The sequence below is a fragment of the Littorina saxatilis genome, linkage group LG12 (genome assembly GCF_037325665.1).
Source record: "Littorina saxatilis isolate snail1 linkage group LG12, US_GU_Lsax_2.0, whole genome shotgun sequence".
NCBI classification, from domain to species: domain Eukaryota; kingdom Metazoa; phylum Mollusca; class Gastropoda; order Littorinimorpha; family Littorinidae; genus Littorina; species Littorina saxatilis.
Window position 1 is genome coordinate 31,215,952 of NC_090256.1, and position 16,056 is coordinate 31,232,007.

Here is a 16,056-nt window from a genome sequence, read left to right on the forward strand (position 1 = left end):
AGACTGTTGGAAGCAGACACAGCAAATGTGAGTGCAGAGCTGGAGGGTGGGTTCAGAAACGAGACAGAGACAACCGCTAAAGGAGCAAACACAAGTTTAATCAGCACAACATACTTGGCCCGTGTTCAAACTTAGGGCTGGCATAGGAATTTCTGCCAGACTTCTCTGGAAAACACACAACAAAACAAACACGGTGACAAGAAAACTGGGAGCATGCTACACATTTTCAAACACAGGGATCACTAATAAATGTAATGTTAAAGATGCACACAAATAAGCACTGACTGACATCCACTATCATGGTTATCAAATTGTTGGGGGGAAAAAAACTAACAAAACATTGATCAGGCTATTACATCAGCTCACAAGCTCATGCTTTGAAAGCACACAGCAATGCAGACATGAAATCACTACAAAGGGTGTTCATATTTCACTCTGGAATAATAAGGTCGTCATTCAGCCAAGACTAAAAGTAAGAAAATAAATATATATACATATATATTATATATATTCATCCATATAAATGCAAAAGACGGAAGGGAACCTGTCAACCACATCAGGCAACATGAACCATTTCCTAATGCGAATCTAAGCCAAAACAGGGGAATATTAATACTTTCTTTCTTTCTTTTCTTTATTTGGTGTTTAACGTCGTTTTCAACCATTCAAGGTTATATCGCGACGTGGAAAGGGGGGAGATGGGATAGGGGAAAGGGGGGAGTTGGGATAGGGGAAAGGGGGGAGATGCGATAGAGCCACTTGTTAATTGTTTCTTGTTCACAAAAGCACTAATAAAAAAATTGCTCCAGGGGCTTGCAACGTAGTACAATATATTACCTTACTGGGAGAATGCAAGTTTCCAGTACAAAGGACCTAACATTTCTTACATACTGCTTGACTAAAATCTTTACAAACATTGACTATATTCTATACAAGAAACACTTAACAATGGTAAAAAGAGAAACAGAACCGTTAGTCGCCTCTTACGACATGCTGGGTAGCATCGGGTAAATTCTTTCTCGTCCCAACCAATATGGGACTCCCCCTTACCCGCGGGGGGTAATATTAATACTAACACTGTCGGTCAAACATGTACTGCCATAAAGAAACATTACACATATATCATCATCTGCATTGTATCCCTAAATAAAAGTAAATTCTCAAACATTTTATTCTTAGGATAACAACTTACCAAGTCCTTGCGACTCATATCCCCATCCGCAGTGCGGCGGCATGACTGACACACCCAAACAGGCAACTGCAAAAACACAAACATACATCATTCTGTGCTAAACAATGTACATACATACCACTTTTACACAAAGTACAGTATGTGAAACACATTTCTCCTATTGGAACCGGATGCCCATCACATAGTCTTGGGTGACAAATCATTGTAATTGTGTGAATCATGCAGCTAATGATAGAAGGTCGCCCATCACTCACAAGAAGGTTTACACCAAAAGAACACCTGACAAATATTGTATACAGCCCTAATGGATTTCTTACACACAAAAAATACACACTATGAGTACGACGTCAATCCATAAACCTCTGTCCACCCCCACCTTCCTTACTCAAATCCGCATTCCACAGTAGGGGGTATAAATTATAATATTAAAAGCAAATTGACTCAATATGACGTATATATATACCCTTGTGTCACACTCACAGAGTTATACAAAAATGTACGAACAAACACACCGTGCAAAATCAATGTCATTCGACTTCACTCATATCCAGAAAACACCCAATTGTAGTGCATAATTTGTACAAGCACTCAGCTGGCATGTGTGTCCACATACACACATAATACAGAATATTTTGTACAAACCTGCTCAAAATGCTGTCCATCTCCATCAAGTCTGTCAGCATCATCAGCGACTGTCAAAGAAACAAGGTATCTATGAGGTTTCCGGGCACCCACTACATGTAGAAACTTTACTTCCAAAAACCACAGCTTGCATTTCAGCACTTAGCTTCCCTGTACAATGATACATCATCTGATCTTTAAACTCTGCCACTTATTCTTTTTCTTTTTTTTCCTTCTTCTGCGTTCGTGGGCTGAAACTCCCACGTACACTCCTGTATTTTGCACGAGTGGAATTTTACGTGTATGACCGTTTTTTAACCGCACCATTTAGGCAGCCATACTCCGTTTTCGGAGGAGGCATGCTGGGTATTTTCGTGTTTCTATAACCCACCGAACTCTGACATGGATTACAGGATCTTTTTCGTGCGCACTTGGTCTTGTGCTTGCGTGTACACACGGGGGTGTTCGGACACCGAGGAGAGTCGGCACACAAAGTTGACTCTGATAAATAAATCTCTCGCCGAACGTGGGGACAAACTCACGCTGACAGCGGCCAACTGGATACAAATCCAGCGCGCTACCGACTGAACTACATCCCCGCCCGCCACTTATTCTAAAAGTAAATGTCATTTCGTAGCATCAGAAGTAATGTTCTGCTATAAGCTGGCAGGTGTTAGCAATATTTTATATCTGATTATCAATAAATGCTATCTTTGGAAATACACGTAAAATCACTTTTGATCAACAACTGCAACACAATGAAAAACAAATTAACACAAGATCACAATCTGAATCTGATTCAGTACAAAATTATTTTACAAACCCACTGAAGTGTAACAATGCAAATGCAACCTGGTCCATGTTGGACCAGTGGGGTACCTCAAAACGGAGGTTCCATTGTACAGTTCACTACCACGCTTAGCTCTTTTTTTCGTTATTAATGCTATGCTCACCCATGTAGCTTTGCTCTTTTCTAACTAAAAGTAAAAACTACCAGCTTCCTGAAATTTGTACAGTTGATTAATTTACAAGAATCTACTGTCTAGATCATTAGATGCTGATGTTAACCCATGGTTTATCCTATTACCTGAGCTTTCACTGCTGGATGCCGTTGCTTCTGACCTGTCCACACCACACAGCAAACATTTCTCCCTGTCCAGGAATGGGTTTGGACCTCTTGGGAATGATGGCATACTCTCCTCATCCGGCGCATCCATTATTTGTGCAATGCGCTGCACACAGCCACGACAGAACTCTAGTTCAGAGGAATCATTGACCAACATTAAAAACAAACTTCACTGACTCCGTTATGAAATTCAAAGATATGGATTTGGCACTGGCCGTACCCAATGACAAATTGACATCAAAGAAGTATTGCACTTGCAGAAGTTGCACAGGGTTCAGCCTGGGTAAAAAAGAGAATGGGACATTTGCCTCCCTAAACCAAATTCTGATGGGACAAAGTCAAATGCAAGAAGCACCAAGTGACTAACCAGGCTTACGTGGTCTGGAAGTGTTTTCTTAAAAAGATGCAAAATGGTGCAATATGGTGTCATCTGAGAAGTTACCACTGCAGTGTATCAACTATCATGTTAGTTACTGTGGTGTGTGTGTGTGTGTGTTGATGACAGAGACAAGACTCTACATTTCAAATGTTACATTACATATTAGACACACCTAGATTGGTTAGCAGCTGCATCAGTGAACGGACATTCTAATTCTTAGCACAGCCAAAAAAAGTCCCTTGAATGCCACACTGACTGCTGTCTTACCGCAAGTTTTAGTTTTCAAGTACTTTAGTGCGTCCAAATCCTTCTTATGTTTGCTGATCATCAGGTGCCTGTTAATGTGCTGGTTTAAAAGTTGTCAGAACCTATAGCCAGTGCTTTGGCCTGTCCAAAGTTTTGGAATACACATAAAACGTAAGTCCCTTGTCCTATCGAAGCAAAGGGTAACCCCTCAGTCAATGTTTTTGTTTTGTTGATGTTTCTTCTAAATCATTAGCAGCCCTTTCTGTTGTATCAATGTTAGCTAAGGTTGACGGGTAAGGCAGTTGAAGACATCCTTGCTTGACCCGTCAATAATCTTAATTTTTTTCTTAGGTAATAGGTGGCATTATTTCTGGTGTGGTCCTGTGTTTGTGAGAATCGATTGCCCTTGGCGGGTGTGTTTACAAAGACAACCAAGTATGCAAGCGAGAAAAGAAAGTTTACTGGATTGGCTGCATATATATATATAAAGCACTACACATTTAAAAGCCAATCACAGCATGCGCGTTTGCAATTTCTTTGCTTCTGAATGCGATGTATTGTGAAGTGGTTTGCAATTTCAGGGTGCCCTTTGACACACTGAAGGGAATTCTAATGGAAAATGTTCAGATTTGATGCGCCAATTGCATACTAATAAACAGAACCCTGCTTGCTGTATATTATTTTACTTTAACTTACAGATCTTTACAACTTACAGAGTAGGTACTGGTTGAATTGCAAATACATGTTAAAGTTTCAAACCATCCTCCAACTCACTTAAGATGTTTTTCAAGATAAATACTGCATGAAGTGGATGGTGCATTTACCCTGTGTGTTGTTCTCTTGTTTAATAGACCCTATCGGTATTCCAAGCTCTCGTAATCTCTCGCAAACTTCAGAGCATAGCAAAGCATGCAGTACAGCGATCTCATGCGAGCTGCACAAGCCAAGGTTTGAAGTTCTCGATGTTCAAAGCATAACAAAGAGAGTGTCTCGCGAGAGCTGCTCAGATACCGAAAAGGTCTATTAAGACTAGGGTTACTGAATTAGTGAATGTTCTACTTCAGCAATACTTCATAATCATATTAAAAAAAAATTACCGTACAATATCTCACCAAGTAATATGTCATTTTCACTTTTAAAAAAGAAAGCGTTGCTTTTTTCCCAGTCTCTAGAGTCGAGAGGCTTGCATTTTAGGCGAATACAAACTTATTTGTTTTTTTCCTTTTTTTACAATGCATTCTGCCAATGTTGATGATAAATGGAGAGAAAACAAATAAGCACAACAAATCCATGATTGCACAAAGATAAATACAGAAGACCCACATACCAATTACTTAATTACTAAGTCAGTTATAAAACAGTTAAACAAAAAGTAGGCGGGGCAGCATGAACTGGAAACTGCTTTCACTTTTTCAGGTTTTTTTTACCTTTGTCAAAAAACCATGGTTTGATATAGTATTAGTAATTCTGCTCTAAACCCCATGACACCTGCCCATAAACCACAAAGAAACTATTTCATAATAGCATGCAGTTGCAAACTGTAGTGTATTCAAGGCTGCAGTGGGCTTAGTACAGTACTATGGTTCCACTGCTGTGCTCAGTTTCACCCAAATTTGGCAATCCGCCATTGGGATCATTGAACCAGACACACCTGGCGAACATTTAACAGATCGGCTATGCACACTAGTTATAACATATGAATTTAACTCTTAAAACAAAATATACTTCATCAAAGAATTGTGCTGTCTTAGAGTCACTCAATTTTGTTGAACTTGAAACATTTTTGCGACATGAATGGTCTTGTCGTTTACCATGACTGTCTGATGCGCTCGTTTTCCAAACAGTCTACGACGTTGGCAGTTCAAGAGGCGTGAATTTGCACTGAGATGTTAACCGAAATGTGGTGTGTGTTACAGAACTATTGTTACCTCTGCATCTCCATTTTCTTCGGTTACGAGTTCGGCGACTTCATTCGTCTGTGGGATGGTTGTTGAAGAATTTTTCGCTGTCGCAACCTTATTTTTTCTCCGCTTCGCTTTTTTGACTTCTTGGGTACTCATCTTCTTAGTCCAACTGACTCCTTAGAGTCTTCTGTTAACGGTGGTGTTAGCACAACGTAAACATCCACAAGTAAATTGTGTAGACAAGCCCAAATTTTCTCATTACATTCGATTACTATCGAGTCAATAAATATGGCGGAACCACAAAATATCTACCCACAATCCCTCTGTAGTAGGCATGTAAGAAGGGACATTACTCTAACCTGCGATAGCAGACGATAAAACGTGTAAGCGGTACGCGCCTGTTGTGCTTGTTGAGCATTATTCTTGAGTGAAAAAAGTACTCGTCTAACTATCCTTCTTACACCCACACAGGCACACACACACGCTTTTCAAAACACTACTTCAGAGAAAACATTTTATTGAACAGTTTTATTTTGTTATGATAATACTGCACACCATCCTCTCATACATTCTTCATGTTTTGTCACACACACTTATCTAATTTCTTCAAAGCACAGAAGAAATTCACAATTGATACACATCATGGGTAATAACAGTAATAACCACAAAAGTTCACATTCCGCACTTTATATTTGATACAAACACAACAGAGAGGAGAAAGGTTTGGGGACACATGCAAAATAATCTGCATTGACAAAAAGTTCAAACACATCTCCAGCTGTACTTTTAAAAAGTGAAAATTATCATATCTTTTCACAAAAAGCAATGCATATAAATTCAAGCAAACCGTTCACTGAATGCTGACAAACCGGAGGTGTTGATCTTTTTATACCCAAAGCAAATTTATACGTGTTATACTACTTGTTAAAAGATTTTTTTTTTTATAAATGTCAGAAAATTATTTATCTAACAAATCTAAATCTTGTTCAACTACGGGATACAGGCTTCTGATTTCATCAAGTTTACCCAAACCATTCCAGGTTATTGAATACTTCCTGATATCATATGCCAGACCTCATCATTCTACTGCCATACCATGTATTGGAAGATATATCACACAATCAAAAGCGCATACACACACACACACTCCAAGTAACTGACACTGAGAGTACATTGTTTTTGATAAAAACAGAAGAGGTAGAAAAAGGGGCAATAAGCTCACTTATAGTACAGGAATGCTGGCCCATAAATAATGACAACATCTGTACTTTTGTGTAAACAGAGAACATATAGCAACCCATCACAATGAACTCAGGATTTAACCAGAAAAAGGTTAATTGATCAAAGGTATCTGGCTACTTGACAAACTCATTACTTGTAGTTTTTCACCTTGACAGATTCATGACTTAAAACACATTAAATTAAGACTACATAATCGTACATGATTAGATATTCACACACCTGTGGATACATGTATATCCTTCGAGCAGAAAAAGCACTGAACAAATATGGTTGTCTCCTTTCATTGGGTGTCTCCTTTCATTGGGGTGCAGACCGGGTCGTTATAGGTACTGGTAACTTTTTTCTCATTCACTTGTTATACCGTCTTCATCGCACAACGCACAACCCCCCCATTCAATTCTATGTACTAGTTAAACAATCTGCAATCGTAGGACTTAGTACTGATACTGCCTCCTTTTGTCACAGAAGATTCATAACAGAAAAAGCTCACAAGTTATGCATTTCTTTTTATTGGTTTTTAAGACCCGAGTCAGATTCAGAAAGTTTTGTTGAGCAGTAGAAAAGTTGTACATACATACTACAAAAGCTAAAATCCGAGGGACATTTTCACTTTCTTGCCTTGCCTGAAACCCCCCCCCCCCCCCCCCCCCCCCACAGATCTAGCAGGTCAGCAGGGAAATCCTGCATGTCCAACTTTTCCTTAATTGGGCGAAGTTGACTTTACAAAGCTCGATTCACTAAGCTTTGGCCTTAAATTGCACTCACAGCAGCAAAGTCCAAGGAAAAGAACTCTGGGCTTAAAAATTCAGTCATGGGAATTCCAAAATAAAACAAGAGGCGAAGCCATCAAGGCTCACGTAAGAAATCGACAAACAGTAACACAAACTCAATCACTCCGTCACACATACACACACACACACACACACACACACACACACACACACGCACACACACACACACACACACACAGAAAGAGCATAGGTGAAACTGTGCAAGAAAGCGAGACACTAGATCTAGATCTGTCTGTCTGCATGTAGCCTACTTACAGGGACACGACTGCCAACAGAGTCTCGGCGCGCTCAAAATAATAATGACCGAGACTGTCAGTACTTCCTTCGCGTGACGTCTAACCCTCTTACGTCATAATGTGACGTCAATGTAATGTGACGTCTTCAAATGTTAGAGTTTCTACCACAGACATACACACGCACAGACGCACGCACGCACGCACGCACAGACAGACAAAGTTACGATCGCATAGGCTACACTTACGTGAGCCAAAAACCCTCTGAAAATAGGCTGAGGTCCGTTGGGGGGAGCAGGGGGACTAAGCCCCCCAGAAGGAAAACGAATTTTAGCATTTTAGACCAATATTTTGATAGTTCTCACGTAAGCAAATAATGGAGAGAGAGACAATAGTATACATATAATTTAGTTTACCTTTTTTTGCCGCGGACAATTTTTTATTTTCGCTGAAACGTAATTTTATTTTTGCAGAAATCCGCGATTTTGCGGACAATTCCCATGCCTGAAATTGTTATCTTCTAATGATTTGGTCAACGCTACCTGGGGAAGGAACTCTGGACGTCTCAAGCCTTTTGACTGTCAGTAGTCTCGAAAAGCACGAGATTTGCTTCTGTCATGAAGACTTTCTGTCACAAATTGTACTTTACGTGGACTTAATTACGTAATTGTAACACGTGGTACTTTGTTCCATTTTGGCCAGTTCAACACGGTCTAGGCTGTTGCATGATTACTGTGATAGTGATAAAAATATCAAAGTGTGGCAAAATAAAATAATACAGGTGGGTTGTTAGTCCTTGTACTGTGGCTCAACCAAAGTCGCTTAACAGATCCATCTCTTTGGCATCAAGTCTGTTTTCTTCGTCCATCATGAATCGAACAGCACTTTTCTGACAAGAGAGTAGAAAAGTCACAGTTTTGCTGAAGCTTTGCATGAAAAAATGTGTGAAGTGAAATTGAATACGAATTACTTTGCAGTAGCTATGCTTTCGCAAAGTTGACTTCAGGATCAGTTAAGGACAGGCTTATGGGTTTAGGAGAACTTCCTTTCTACAGAATTTACTTGGAAATTGTTTCTGTCAAATACAAATACCAAGAACATCTTCCTTTTCAAACTGAAGATACATGATTGTACAAAGTAGACATAATTTGTTACCAGAACAAAACATATCTACCCTGTAGCAAAAAGTACACAAAACAGACAATCTGACTAAATAAAGGACAAAGTGGTGGGGACATTGCAGACCATCAAAGCCACATTTAAGTTAAGAAAATGTCTGCCTCTCAATAAAGCAGTTACAACTCTAATACTTGTGCAAATGAAATACATATATCCAATAGATCTGAAACTCAAGAATGTAAAATCACAGTCAAAGTCTGATCATTGACTCTTATATACATGACTGAAAAGGAAAAACAAAAGAATGGTACCTCATTTAAGTCAGTTTTACATACTTTCAAAGCACAATTAAAAAACAGAACAAAATTGACAGGAAAGAAAGATAGAACTGAAAAACAAAGTCAGGTCTCCCACTGCATCCCAGAAAAAATACACTGTAGACTTCTCTCACATTTCTTCTCGTCCCTCTCAAAAGTATAGTACAGACAAATCAGTTAAATTCCTTTCCATTCACAAGCACTGACAGAATATCGGTATCAGCCAGACCTCCAGGTCACAGATAAATTTGATGAATCTGTCGCTTTGTCAGTCGTTTTCGACAGGTGGGACACATGTGTTGGACGTCTATCGCCTGCTTGATGCAGGCACTGCAGAAAATATGCCCGCAGACTGTGGAGTACAGCTGTCTGTTACGCCGAATCTGCACAGTACAAACCATTTGCTGCCAATGACTGTTCACACACGAGCATGCAGGAGATACACTGGATTCAAAAACTGTTAAAATCTCCATAAATTCAACCTGTTGTCTATAAATCCCACTGTGATACACAAGAGAAAATGGCTTAAAAATCAAACAGTACAATTTTTTTGCATCAGCACCTAGGTTTCACATCAGTTCTGGATCCAGACCAACCATAATATCTTTGAAAAAGCACACAGACACAAAGGTATTTGAATTTGAATTTGAATTTTTGAATTTTTGTAAATGTAATTAAGTGGTAATTCATGAACTTAACATATCAAAGAACACAACTGATGTTGTACTATGTACCTGAGTATCTGTCTCCATGCACACAGGGCAGGTTATTTTCACTGGCTCCGGGGAAGCTATGGATGTATTTGCATTCCTGCAAATAGAAAATCAATGGAAATCAAGAGACACTGACACTGAAATGTATGTTTCATTTCTGAATAGTGTAAAGTTCACATTCACCTGAAACAATTGACACACTCTTCACAAACTTGTGCAACAAGTCACAGTACAATGATGTTAGAAAATGTGTGAAAGGCAAGTGACCACAATAAAACGTATTACAGAATGTATCTCCATCTAACTGACCTGTTCGCATCAAATGGTGTGTTGGGAAGGTCATCATCGCTGACGTCTTCAACATTAATGGCTGCATTGCTCCGACCTGACCGTGACCTAGTCCCAGAAGAGCTTGAGGGTGCAGAATCAACTTCAATTACGGCTTCTTCATTGTCACTATCCCATGTTGCATGAGGACGAGGACGTCTCATGTACCCATTTTCCCTTCTAAAGGCATCTGCACATTGCACAAGTGAAAGAAAAATGGTAGTACATGTAATACAAGCTATCTGAAGAAGGGTTTGTTCCTATGACCAAATCCCCATTGGTAAATGATGCTGAACTTTGTGTGACAATAATCAATTACATACAAATAAGAAACCTTGAACACCTGGGTACAGATTATATCAAAGCACAAGGTTATTTTGAACAGCTTTCAAGACAATTTCCCCCTTCAAGTAATTCACTGTGTGTAAACCACCGATTCATATGGACTTTTACATGTGCTATGAACAATCAACATGCCTTTGTTTCAACACATAGAAGTTGACAGCCTCATCGCTTCTTGTTGAAACTCAGATTTTCTTTTCACCAAATAAATGTAACACTAACACAGCTACCAGTGAAACAGATATTTCTTTAGCAACGCATGCTACACACAGAAGGTGGTACAGGATTGACAACAGGTATGTACCCTATTGTGTCTTTGGCTTGAATATGTTCTGAGTAAATGCCTGCAGCCTGAGAAAAAGTGAGTGCCTGAACAACAAAATCTCAACTGTGAATCACAGTAACAAAGACTGCCGGTACAGTGTATTAAATAGTAACTTGAATCTATACCCACAACATACCTGCATTATCAACATCAGTTGGTGAAATAACCTGCAATAAATCAATCAATCAATCAACCAACCAGTTAATCAGTACAAATATCCATCCTCCCAGCAATTAATAAATCAATAGAAATCAAGCCATTTTCAAACTAAAAACTTAGACAATTTGCACAAGAAAGCAGGACCATGAAGAATTACTCTTATTTAAATTATTCATTTCAAACATAACCAGCACAGAGAGAAAGATACACTCTACAACAATACAAGCATTTACAGAAGCTAGGAGTCAAAGTCCACTTAAATTATTTTGAAATACGTTTTTTTAGTCAGCAACAAAACCAAGGTATGAATGACTAAGTCTAAGTGAAGGACAGAACAATGAAATAAAAAATAAAGACTGAAGCTGCTGAAATGAAAGACTCAAACTAATCAAAGAAGGATTAAAACATTTAACCTATACCCAGGGGATGTGCAGAGAATAGCACAGTAATTGAAACACTTAATTAACGAAAGTACAGAGAATAAAACTGCAGGCAACTTACCACAACAGGGTCGGCATCAAAAGCGCTGTTGTTGGCTGTAGCAGAGAAAGAGTCTGTCAGGTCAATGACGTCACCATCCAAAGTGTCATTGGCCGTAAGGTCAATACACCCACCTGTCAATACAAAGATAAAGCATTTAAGTTTTCTTGGGTCTGAACAAATGAATATGGTAGACCTCCTTCATGTGAACAGCTCAGTTTGCAAACGTTGACAAAATGCTACAGAGCGCAATGTTCATGTTCAGCAGAAAAATAATGTGCAGGCCTCACTGTTATCGGCATTGTGGACCATGGGAACAGAAACTTGTATCCTAGAGTTCTGTTCACTAACGCACCACTGATACATCGTATACAATCAGAAAATTACCAGCAAGGAGCCAAAAGACTAAGATTATGAACCACTGCGCAACTTTAAGCACAGTGAAATGATTTTTTTCTGTTTTGTCTCTGACATCAAATCACACACACACACCATGGTAACATGCTACTTGCAAATTCTAAACACAATTGCCTAAAGATTGCACCCTTTTGCTTTGTTGGTCTTTGGAAACTAACATTTTTGGTTGTGGAGACCCCGGACACCCCTCCTCTTCTTGGCGCCTTCCACTGTGTCCCATCAGATTATTGTGTAAACAGTCAAATGACCCAAAGTCTTTTTTTTCTAGGTTGAAACTTGAACCCTGATATCCCTGCGTTCATCACTTCATGCTAACATTAGCAAGACTTTCAATTTTCAAACTTCTAGCCATATTGTACTTGGGGAGAGGTCAATTGCAAAACCAGCATTGATCTGCATGCAAGGGAGAGAGAAGTGAGGAGTGGGGGGAGGGGGTAGAGAGTGAGATAATTCAAACTAATCCTAGTTAAATTAAAGTAATCCCTTGAAAAACAGAGTATGTCTGCCTAAATGGCAGAAGGAAAATGTAAACTAAAACCCTGCTTGTGCAAAATACGAGTGTATGTGGGAGTTGCAGCCCATGAAGACAGGAGAAGAAAAAATGCTGTAAGAAAGTTCATAGCTCAAACAAACAGCAGCAAAGGAGATGGATAACAACTATGTGTTAGGCTTGACACAGCATCCTGTCCTTGTCAGGACAAAGCACTGACACCAGGGGGGGCTTTGATCAGGCATCAAAGGGATATTCAGCCCCAGAGCGAATGGTCAAGTCGGATTGGCCAGTCTGGTATGCCATGCTGATCAATTCTGACCAGTCTAAAGAAAAATACAGCCAGTGCATACCTGGGTCTTCGTTTGACCCCATAAGGGTCGTTTGAGTGGACACAGTAGGTCGCTGTCGCCTGCGAGCACCACTCCGACCAGAACCGCTACTCGTCCGCCGATTGCGGTAAGGGTGGTGGCGTTGTCCTGAACGTGTCTAAAAAACATAGAAAAAGACAGTCAAATCCAAAACTCCTCAAATCAACACAAAGAAAAAATTTCAACTTCTTTGCAGGAGCCCAGATTTTACCTTTGGTTTCATATTAGCACCAGATTATGCAGGCTCTTATCTATGTGTGCCAAATGGCAACAAATGTCATCTCTCCATCCCCATCTCTTCCTTTAAACCAAAGGCGTTATAACTTAGCTGACCCTTTTCTCATTGTATGTTAATGCAATCTGCATCCCAAATCACACACAAATACACACACCCAAACCTACACTCATGGAGCCGTAAGACAAAGACAAAGAGTCAGTCCCAACAGCGACATCCAATATCTGCCCTATGGTGATGCCGTTGGAAATACAACAGAAGTCAGATCCTCTTTGGGCAGTTGTACAGTAAAGTGTCAAAATCTGAAAGAAAGAAAAACATGGTGGTTTTAAATGAGCAATGATAAAACATCAAGTATCTATGCAGACTGTCCAACTCAACTTGGTAGTCAGTATGATTCTGAAACACTTTAATGTTTTAAACTGGCGAGTACTCTTTATTATGATTTTATATAAATGTCTGCATCAGAACATAACAAACAAAAATAATCTGAGCAGGCATTCTACTGTATTATCTCTTTGACTTCTGTTTGTCTTTGTGTGTACATAGTATTCTTTAGTATGTCTTATAACTATTAACTATGGTAGTACATTATAAGATGTTTGATGGGTTGTTGACAGACCAGCTTTTTTGTCGGTCCGAGGGGAAGCATATCATCTTTTGTTAAATATGAAACAAAAGTCGATATGCCCCCCGAGGACCGACAAAAAAGATGGTCTGACAACAAACCACCAAACATTGTTTTTGTCATCATTTTGGTAGTGAGAAAATAAGTGCAAAATCAACACAGGGAGCCATGCTTTGAAACACGAGTTCCGTTTTGAAAATACATGTTTTGGGGCCCCAGCACGTTGTTGCAATCAAAGCTGGCGTGTGAAAGCAACTTTCTGTGTATTGAGTTCATAAAATGTTGAGATAAGTATGTCAGGTTTGAGGATGCACAGTTCCGTAGGTTCCTCTCAGTATTCCATCCCCTCAGTTTTCAGTTGTAAATATTAAGCTAAGTTTATCGAATGTGGAAGCTACGTTAGGTCAAAGGTCACAGAAGATTTGCATCGTGCAGCAAGGCACGTTGGGTCAAAGGTCACAGAAGATTTGTGTCGTGCAGCGAAAGAAAGAATCGCGATCTTGTTTCCGACTCATTGCCTCTTTGTTTTTCATTAGACCTGTCATTCTGCTTGCTCGGCTTTGTTAGATGTTTGCATTTCTTGTGCTATATATATTCTTTGCTTTTATTATTATTTCTTATTTGTGCTTCGTTTATCGATTCAACGTCTTGTGCACGGGTCAAAATGTGTGTGTCAGAGGTCAATTGGTTTGACTTGAACTTGACGTTCGTGTTTCTCCGTCTGTGTATCGAAACAGATACACGCACTCCATGACTTTGTAAGAAGACAAAACATATCGCTAGGTTTCATTCGTTTGTGATGAATTAATGACCTTTCATGCATGAAGTAGTTTTGTTTTTTGTTCACATTTGCCAGTTCGTTTTTGGAACTTTGCAAAGCAGTGTCGTCAGTCTAGGTCTGGGGAAACGCCAATATAAAGAGCCGAAGAATCCCCGAGCGTTTCTATTGGGTTTGCTTTTGATTATCCATGTATAACCTGCTTCCTGCAACTATGGGAACCAGGGATTTATTGCATGGGGAACATGAGATTTATTTCCCAGCTGGATGTGAATGAAAACTCGTGAAAATGATGACAAACATGTATAATACATGTGTGGGACTGAAAAATGTCATGAATCCTGAAAGCACCAAATGTTGTGTAGTGTGCTATTTCCGACTTGAGTGCACCAAAGAGAAAAGAAAAAAAAGAGGCCATAATCGAATCCGGATTTCCAGCATATACCGGAAGAATCCCACCCATGTCATGATATTGATAATAATAATGTGTATTCATTCCCTTCTTATAGTTATAGCCTTTTTTGTGTGTGGGTGCATACATATCCTGTGTACACCTGTACGTGACCTTTTGGATGAAGACAGTCCTCTCACTGCTTGGTAATCAATTTGCCAAATCCTCTCTGTTGTAATTGTGATTTTCAACAGTTTACAGAGGCCACTAAGAATTTGCTTGTGTATAATGTCAAAACTAGGAAGCCCTGTGTAAGTGTAAGAAATTTAATACATCAAAAAGATTTTGCGAAGTGCCAGGTAATGTTCGTTTTCGTCAAATCGCACCACAATCGCTGTGTTACGATGTGCACGCCTCTGAGGTGTGATCTTCCTCTGCAACGAGTTTGGCACACTGGAACTGGAAGAAGAATGACTAGATCTTCATTTTGCCCATTTTGTAGTAATCGCCTTCACAATTTTTAACCGCCAAGCCAAACAGCACCACTATTCTGATCATGCACTGGGTTTTATTAGTAACAAGTATGGTTTGACCTTATGAGAAATGATTGGCAACATTTCTGATTGATAGGAGAAAACAACCAGACGTCTGCGACAAAACCGCGTTTTCTCATAAGTGATTATCCGTTACCGAAAGAGAAAGTAAGATTAAAAATCAAATAAACAGCAAGTTCACCTGCTTGTGCTTTCATACAGCCGTCTAAAACAACACTTTCCTGTGCAGTTTTTGTATTCCTTGAGTTGGGAATCAGTGCAACAAGGACAACCGTTGACAATTTCGTTGAACACGAAAACCAGAGGCACATTTGGGAAGGGAGAACACTCACGTTTCTTGGGGCAACTCGCGGTCTTTTCCGGATGTGCACTGTGTTACTGTCTGTGGGTCCACGGAAGCTCATATGTACATCTCTCTCTCTCTCTCTCTCTCTCTCGGTGCACCCTCCACCCTCTCTCTCTCTCTCTCTCTCTCTCTCTCTCTCTCTCTCTCTCTCTCTCTCTCTCTCTCTCTCCCTATCTCTTTTGGGTGTAAATATTGATAATAATTTATCTTGGGACTGTTCGGTCGTTGTGTAAAACCATGTCGAGGAAAATATATCAGCTGAACAGAATAACGAAACACTTTCAGGGCCGGACTACCGGCGGGGGGGTTATGGGGGTTGCGCAACCCCCC

At 39.7% G+C, this 16,056-nt stretch overlaps 2 protein-coding genes across 7 annotated transcripts in view; both read right to left on the bottom strand.

The window, feature by feature from the left end:
• The window catches only part of LOC138981729 (protein FAM193A-like), a 39,540-nt gene extending 33,766 nt beyond the window's left edge, over nt 1-5,774 (bottom strand). For 5 of the 6 annotated variants that reach the window (XM_070354799.1, XM_070354798.1, XM_070354795.1 and 2 more), the window contains exons 1-5: nt 5,493-5,774; nt 2,901-3,045; nt 1,835-1,884; nt 1,193-1,258; nt 115-165 (exon numbers count right to left, since the gene is read on the bottom strand). In XM_070354799.1, coding sequence (XP_070210900.1) covers nt 115-165; nt 1,193-1,258; nt 1,835-1,884; nt 2,901-3,045; nt 5,493-5,624 — 444 coding nt within the window. In that variant the 5' untranslated portion in view covers nt 5,625-5,774. The remainder of the gene's footprint in view (nt 1-114; nt 166-1,192; nt 1,259-1,834; nt 1,885-2,900; nt 3,046-5,492) is intronic. The other variant, XM_070354797.1, reaches the window with a different exon arrangement.
• A 205-nt stretch (nt 5,775-5,979) lies between these two features.
• On the bottom strand, nt 5,980-15,710 carry LOC138981731 (E3 ubiquitin-protein ligase RNF4-like). The gene is made up of 8 exons (XM_070354800.1): nt 15,562-15,710; nt 13,197-13,331; nt 12,777-12,912; nt 11,538-11,650; nt 11,014-11,044; nt 10,193-10,400; nt 9,905-9,980; nt 5,980-9,553 (listed from the first exon to the last, which is right to left on the bottom strand). Exons 2-8 carry the CDS (start codon nt 13,200-13,202, stop codon nt 9,407-9,409), a joined length of 717 nt encoding a protein of 238 aa, XP_070210901.1. The 5' UTR covers nt 13,203-13,331; nt 15,562-15,710; the 3' UTR covers nt 5,980-9,406.
• Nucleotides 15,711-16,056: the final 346 nt, after the last annotated feature.

Bases quoted from the DNA above. Each gene is read 5' to 3' on its own strand.
- LOC138981731 (XM_070354800.1), bottom strand. The intron at 9,981-10,192 runs GTCAGTTAGATG...TTCTATTTGCAG, and splicing joins ACACCATTTGATGCGAACAG to GAATGCAAATACATCCATAG. The intron at 9,554-9,904 runs GTACATAGTACA...TGTACTGTGCAG, and splicing joins GCATGGAGACAGATACTCAG to ATTCGGCGTAACAGACAGCT.